Source organism: Notolabrus celidotus, unplaced genomic scaffold (assembly GCF_009762535.1).
Source record: "Notolabrus celidotus isolate fNotCel1 unplaced genomic scaffold, fNotCel1.pri scaffold_229_arrow_ctg1, whole genome shotgun sequence".
Lineage (NCBI taxonomy): Eukaryota > Metazoa > Chordata > Actinopteri > Labriformes > Labridae > Notolabrus > Notolabrus celidotus.
The window spans coordinates 1-7,500 of NW_023260077.1; the positions used below are offsets into that span (position 1 = coordinate 1).

At 42.5% G+C, this 7,500-nt stretch overlaps 1 protein-coding gene across 1 annotated transcript in view; it reads left to right on the plus strand.

Annotated features, from left to right (window-relative positions):
- Positions 1 to 2,046: 2,046 nt before the first annotated feature.
- LOC117809102 (sodium/potassium-transporting ATPase subunit beta-2-like) overlaps positions 2,047 to 7,500 on the plus strand; it is an 8,674-nt gene continuing 3,220 nt past the window's right edge. The window contains exons 1-7 of the mRNA XM_034678779.1: positions 2,047 to 2,066; positions 3,792 to 3,920; positions 4,014 to 4,118; positions 4,218 to 4,297; positions 4,379 to 4,504; positions 4,675 to 4,734; positions 4,877 to 4,903. Of these exons, the coding sequence (XP_034534670.1) occupies positions 3,839 to 3,920; positions 4,014 to 4,118; positions 4,218 to 4,297; positions 4,379 to 4,504; positions 4,675 to 4,734; positions 4,877 to 4,903 (480 nt within the window). The 5' untranslated portion in view covers positions 2,047 to 2,066; positions 3,792 to 3,838. The remainder of the gene's footprint in view (positions 2,067 to 3,791; positions 3,921 to 4,013; positions 4,119 to 4,217; positions 4,298 to 4,378; positions 4,505 to 4,674; positions 4,735 to 4,876; positions 4,904 to 7,500) is intronic.

Below are 7,500 nucleotides of genomic sequence, written 5' to 3' on the forward strand. Positions count from 1 at the left end.
TGTCTTCAGAGTTGTGTCTCCAGAGTTGTCTCCAGAGTTGTGTCTTCAGAGTTGTGTCTCCAGAGTTACCTGTGTCTCCAGAGCTGTGTCTCCAGAGCTGTGTCTCCAGAGCTGTGTCTCCAGAGTTACCTGTGTCTCTTTGACTTTTACCCTAATACTAAAACTACAGGAACTAATAGAGACTACAGTTCCCATGATGCATTTCACTGATAAATAGCCAGTCACAGCTGAAGAGCAAACACTCAGACAGCTTAAAAAAATAGTTTGATCAACTCTGAGAAACAACTGACAGCATCTTCAGAAACACTCTCTCTCTCACACACACACACACACACACACACACACACACACACACACACACACACACACACACACACACACACACACACACACTCTCTCTCTCTCTCTCTCTCTCTCTCTCTCTCTCTCTCACACACACACATGTACAATCGTCCCATTTTCCTCTTAAAGAGAGAGATAGAGAGTGTGACCTTCAGACAGGACATGGCTGACAGAGGACGAGTGAGCATCACTAACACTGAGATGGAGAAAAAGAGAGACTCAGGATGAGGGAGAGAGAGAGAGTGTGTGAGATAGACAGAGGGAGAGAGAGAGAGAGTGTGTGAGATAGACAGAGGGAGAGAGAGAGAGTGTGTGTGAGATAGACAGAGGGAGAGAGGGAGAGGGAGAGACATAATCATAGGGAGACTTTTAGAGCAGGTTGTGATTCAGGATGGCTTTTTGCTGACTGTAAGCTGAGTGTTAGCTGACTGTTAGCTGAGTGTTAGCTGACTGTTAGCTGAGTGTTAGCTGACTGTTAGCTGAGTGTTAGCTGACTGTTAGCTGACTACTAGCTGACTATTAGCTGAGTGTTAGTTGACTGTTAGCTGACTTCTTAGCTGGCTATTAGCTGAGTGTTAGCTGACTGTTAGCTGACTTCTTAGCTGACTGTAAGCTGACTGTTAGCTGAGTATTAGCTGGCTGTTAGCTGACTCTTAGCTGAGTATTAGCTGAGTGTTAGCTGAGTATTAGCTGAGTGTTAGCTGATTGTTAGCTGAGTGTTAGCTAGCTATTAGGTGAGTGTTCGCTGACTGTTAGCTGACTACTAGCTGACTATTAGCTGAGTGTTAGTTGACTGTTAGCTGACTTCTTAGCTGGCTATTAGCTGAGTGTTAGCTGACTGTTAGCTGACTTCTTAGCTGGCTATTAGCTGAGTGTTAGCTGACTGTAAGCTGACTGTTAGCTGAGTATTAGCTGGCTGTTAGCTGACTCTTAGCTGAGTATTAGCTGAGTGTTAGCTGATTGTTAGCTGAATGTTAGCTAGCTATTAGGTGAGTGTTAGCTGGCTGTTAGCTGAGTATTAGCTGAGTGTTAGCTGAGTATTAGCTGAGTATTAGCTGAGTGTTAGCTGAGCATTAGCTGAGTATTAGCTGAGTGTTAGCTGATTGTTAGCTGAATGTTAGCTAGCTATTAGGTGAGTGTTAGCTGGCTGTTAGCTGAGTATTAGCTGAGTGTTAGCTGAGTATTAGCTGAGTATTAGCTGAGTGTTAGCTGAGCATTAGCTGAGTATTAGCTGAGTGTTAGCTGGCTATAGCCGACTGTTAGCTGATTATTAGCTGGCTGTTAGCTGAGTATTTGCTGTGTGTTAGCTGAGTATTAGCTGAGTGTTAGCTGGCTATTAGCCGACTGGTAGCTGAGTATTAGCTGGCTGTTAGCTGAGTATTAGCTGGCCGTTAGCTGAGTATTTGCTGAGTGTTAGCTGAGTATTAGCTGGCTGATAGCTGAGTATTAGCTGGCTGTTAGTTGGCTGTTAGCGGAGCTGTTAGTTGGCTGTTAGCGGAGCTGAGTATTAGCTGGCTGTTAGCTGAGTATTAGCTGGCCGTTAGCTGAGTATTAGCGGAGTGTTAGCTGAGTATTAGCTGAATGTTAGCTCGCTATTAGCTGGGTATTAGCTCTCTGTTGTCATTACGTCTGATCGTTTCCTGTCTCTGACTGATGACATCACAGTCACCTCACTGAGTGATCAGGTGAGGTCACCCTTGTGATCCTGCAGTCCTTCACTGAAGGTGAGAGATCCATGAGCCAGTGAGGACGAGGTGATGACCTCATCCTGCTCCTGTTCTCCAGATAAAGAGACACAGTGACTCTCATACACACACCTGACACACACCTGACACACACCTGAAACACACACCTGAAACACACACCTGACACACACACCTGACACACACCTGTTCTTATGGTCTCTATGTCATGTTAAGCTCACTTCTCTGAGGTCTGCTCCATCTTTACATAACGACACAGATGATGTCATATTTCCCATCATGCTCCAGGTCAGTAGATGTTTGGCCTTGATGGAGACTGAAGGACACACACTCATGCATACACACACTCTTACACACAATACACACTGATACACACTGATACACACTGATACACACTGATACACACTGATACACACGAACAATAAACTGAAGTGAACAAAATCAGAAAGGGAGTGTGTGTGTGTGTGTGTGTGTGTGTGTGTGTGTGTGTGTGTGTGTGTGTGTGTGTGTGTGTGTGTGAATTAATCTGGATTACCCAGACAGACGAGGTTGATTGGACTGTAATCTATCCACACAAACACACATGTTGGAATAAGAGTATTTGTGAGGACCTCGTTGAGGCCGTATTAAAGGAACAGGACGCCTTTTTATGAATCAGCTGATTCAGTGAAATCTGTGAACACAGACAGACGGGTTCTCCACTGAGACCAGAGACCAGAGACCTGAGACCAGAGACCAGAGACCTCTTCATCCACATGTTCTGTGACTCTACAGCAGAACATGTGCAGGTTCTTGGTCTGATTGTTCTGGATGTTGGAGGTTCCTGGTCTCTGTTGGAAGGGGGATCAGGCTCAGGTACTCAGATCTGATCTGATCCTGTTAGACCATCAGTTCAATCTAGTCCTGGGGGCAGGTCTGATGACATAAGCTCTGTAGGAGAAGATCTTTAACAGGCTCAACTCACAGAGTCCAGATCAGGACCGACCCAGGTACAAGTCTGAGGTTTTATAATCAGTCCACCAGGAGACTTTCAGGGGTGTCAGGCTGTCCTGATGAGGTTTGACAGAGACACCTTAAGGGGGAACAGGAAGTCTTTGAGTCAGGGTACGTGAAACTACAGGACTTAGTCCAAACAGGGTTGTCCTTCAGGCTCTGAGGAGCTCAGAGAAGTCCTTCAAGTTTGTTTTTTCAGAGAACATTCAGTTCTAGATAACGGGATACATGTAAAGTCCCTTTTAAGGATCTGAACTGGATCAAAAACATCCTTTAGGAGGATCCAGGGATCCTTGAGGAGGATCCAGGGATCCTTGAGGAGGATCCAGTAAAAGTTCCTGGGGTACCATGAAGCGTCCCTGATGTTCTCATGGTTTAAACCCTCTTCCCTGATTTGCTCCTGAGGATGAACCACTGTCATCATATTTAGAACATCTGTACCAGGGTCTAACTGGGTCTCTGACGGACCTCCTCTGATGTGGTCCAGGACTGATCAGACTGACAGCAGGTAGAGGGACTCAAACATAACCAATAAGGAGATGAGAGGAAGAGTAAACACCCGGTGAACAGAGAGATTACACCTCCCCCTCCCCTCCCCCATTCATACTGAATGTAGGTCATCAGCAGGGGGCGGGGCTTAACACAAGAGGATTATAAAGATGACTCTGAGGAGGGGGGGAGGACTGGGGGGGAGGAGAGGATGTGATACACTCTACTGTATGATAACTCCCCCCTCCCCTCCCCCCACCACAGGTTTGATCCTGCTCTTCTACCTGGTCTTCTACCTGTTCCTGGCCGGGATGTTCATCCTCACCATGTACATCATGCTGCTGACGCTGGACGACTACAAACCCACCTGGCAGGACCGCCTGGCCACTCCAGGTATCACCCATGAACCCACCTGAGGGATGATGATTGGCTGTGCTGTGGAGGAGGCTCAGGCTGTGATTGGTTAACGAGCTGCTTCTGTTTCAGGTATGATGATTCGTCCGAAGGGTGATCAGCTGGAGATCACCTTCTCCATCTCAGAGACGGAGAGCTGGGACGGTTTCATCCAGAACCTGAACACCTTCCTCTCCCGTAAGACGCTCGTTAACTAATTAATGAGGTGATGTCATAGATCGTTAACTGAGGTGTTTAATGAGGTGACTGTCTGTCTCTCTACCTGTCTGTCTGCAGCATATAACGACAGCTATCAGGTTCAGACCAATGATAACTGCCCTCCGGATCAATACTTCATCCAGGAGGACAGCGGAGAGGTAAACCTGTCTGTCTCTCTCTCTCTCTACCTGTCTTCCTCTCTACCTGTCTCACCCCCCTGATGGTCTGTCTCCCTGCAGGTCAGGAACAACCCGAAGCGCTCCTGTCAGTTTAACCGGACAATGCTGGAGGAGTGTTCTGGGATATCTGATCGTTTCTATGGTTACAGCACTGGTCAGCCCTGCGTCCTCATCAAGCTGAACCGGGTAGGTCTGTCCAACGTGAGGACATGTCCCCACCCACAGGGACAGTTAGAGCACTGATGCTGCTTTAACCTGCAGGTAGAGCAGCATCAGACTGTAGACCTCCTGAGTCCTGATTTATCTAACAGTCTACCTGTCTGTCTACCTGTCTCTCTACCTGTCTGTCTCTCCAGGTCATTGGTATGTTGCCGGGGAAGGACGGTCAGTCTCCGTATGTCACCTGTGGAGCAAAGGTCTGAATCCACCTGTCTGACTGACCATCTGTCTGTCTGACTGTCTACCTGTCTCACTGTCTGTGTATCTGTCTCACTGTCTGTTAGACCATCTGTCTTCATCTCATGTGTTGTCTCCATCTCTGCGTCCCTCCATCACCAGAGGTACAAAGTGGACAAAGATGACTGGGTAAGAACAGTAGAGTACAGTAAAGCAAGACCGCTACATATGAGAGACACACAGTAGAGTTCAGTTAATAAAGACAGTAGAGTTCAGTTAGTAAAGACAGTAGAGTTCAGTTAGTAAAGACAGTAGAGTTCAGTTAATAAAGACAGTAGAGTTCAGTTAATAAAGACAGTAGAGTTCAGTTAATAAAGACAGTAGAGTTCAGTTCGTAAAGACAGTAGAGTTCAGTTAATAAAGACAGTAGAGTTCAGTTAGTAAAGACAGTAGAGTTCAGTTAGTAAAGACAGTAGAGTTCAGTTAATAAAGGACAGTAGAGTTTCAGTAATAAAGACAGTAGAGTTCAGTGTAATAAAGACAGTAGAGGTCAGTTCGTAAAGACAGTAGAGTTCAGTTAATAAGACAGTAGAGTTCAGTTAATAAAGACAGTAGAGTTCAGTTAATAAAGACGTAGAGTTCAGTTAGTAAAGACAGTAGAGTTCAGTTAATAAAGACAGTAGAGTTCAGTTAGTAAAGACAGTAGAGTTCAGTTAGTAAAGACAGTAGAGTTCAGTTAATAAAGACAGTAGAGTTCAGTTAGTAAAGACAGTAGAGTTCAGTTAATAAAGACAGTAGAGTTCAGTTAATAAAGACAGTAGAGTTCAGTTAGTAAAGACAGTAGAGTTCAGTTAGTAAAGACAGTAGAGTTCAGTTAATAAAGACAGTAGAGTTCAGTTAATAAAGACAGTAGAGTTCAGTTAGTAAAGACAGTAGAGTTCAGTTAATAAAGACAGTAGAGTTCAGTTAGTAGAGACAGTAGAGTTCAGTTAGTAAAGACAATAGAGTTCAGTTAGTAAAGACAGTAGAGTTCAGTTAATAAAGACAGTAGAGTTCAGTTAATAAAGACAGTAGAGTTCAGTTAATAAAGACAGTAGAGTTCAGTTAGTAGAGACAGTAGAGTTCAGTTAGTAAAGACAGTAGAGTTCAGTTAATAAAGACAGTAGAGTTCAGTTAGTAAAGACAGTAGAGTTCAGTTAGTAAAGACAGTAGAGTTCAGTTAATAAAGACAGTAGAGTTCAGTTAGTAAAGACAGTAGAGTTCAGTTAATAAAGACAGTAGAGTTCAGTTAGTAAAGACAGTAGAGTTCAGTTAGTAAAGACAGTAGAGTTCAGTTAATAAAGACAGTAGAGTTCAGTTAGTAAAGACAGTAGAGTTCAGTTAGTAAAGACAGTAGAGTTCAGTTAGTAAAGACAGTAGAGTTCAGTTAGTAAAGACAGTAGAGTTCAGTTAGTAAAGACAGTAGAGTTCAGTTAATAAAGACAGTAGAGTTCAGTTAATAAAGACAGTAGAGTTCAGTTAGTAAAGACAGTAGAGTTCAGTTAATAAAGACAGTAGAGTTCAGTTAGTAAAGACAGTAGAGTTCAGTTAATAAAGACAGTAGAGTTCAGTTAATAAAGACAGTAGAGTTCAGTTAGTAAAGACAGTAGAGTTCAGTTAATAAAGACAGTAGAGTTCAGTTAATAAAGACAGCAGAGTTCAGTTAATAAAGACAGCAGAGTTCAGTTAGTAAAGACAGTAGAGTTCAGTTAATAAAGACAGTAGAGTTCAGTTAGTAAAGACAGTAGAGTTCAGTTAGTAAAGACAGTAGAGTTCAGTTAGTAAAGACAGTAGAGTTCAGTTAATAAAGACAGTAGAGTTCAGTTAGTAAAGACAGTAGAGTTCAGTTAATAAAGACAGCAGAGTTCAGTTAATAAAGACAGCAGAGTTCAGTTAGTAAAGACAGTAGAGTTCAGTTAATAAAGACAGTAGAGTTCAGTTAATAAAGACAGTAGAGTTCAGTTAATAAAGACAGTAGAGTTCAGTTAGTAAAGACAGCAGAGTTCAGTTAATAAAGACAGCAGAGTTCAGTTAGTAAAGACAGTAGAGTTCAGTTAATAAAGACAGTAGAGTTCAGTTAATAAAGACAGCAGAGTTCAGTTAGTAAAGACAGTAGAGTTCAGTTAATAAAGACAGTAGAGTTCAGTTAGTAAAGACAGTAGAGTTCAGTTAATAAAGACAGCAGAGTTCAGTTAGTAAAGACAGCAGAGTTCAGATAGTAAAGACAGTAGAGTTCAGTTAATAAAGACAGTAGAGTTCAGTTAATAAAGACAGTAGAGTTCAGTTAGTAAAGACAGTAGAGTTCAGTTAGTAAAGACAGTAGAGTTCAGTTAATAAAGACAGCAGAGTTCAGTTAATAAAGACAGCAGAGTTCAGTTAGTAAAGACAGTAGAGTTCAGTTAGTAAAGACAGTAGAGTTCAGTTAGTAAAGACAGTAGAGTTCAGTTAATAAAGACAGTAGAGTTCAGTTAATAAAGACAGTAGAGTTCAGTTAATAAAGACAGTAGAGTTCAGTTAGTAAAGACAGTAGAGTTCAGTTAATAAAGACAGTAGAGTTCAGTTAATAAAGACAGTAGAGTTCAGTTAATAAAGACAGTAGAGTTCAGTTAATAAAGACAGTAGAGTTCAGTTAATAAAGACAGTAGAGTTCAGTTAATAAAGACAGTAGAGTTCAGTTAGTAAAGACAGTAGATTTCAGTTAATAAAGACAGTAGAGTTCAGTTAGTAAAGACAGTAGAGTTCAGTTA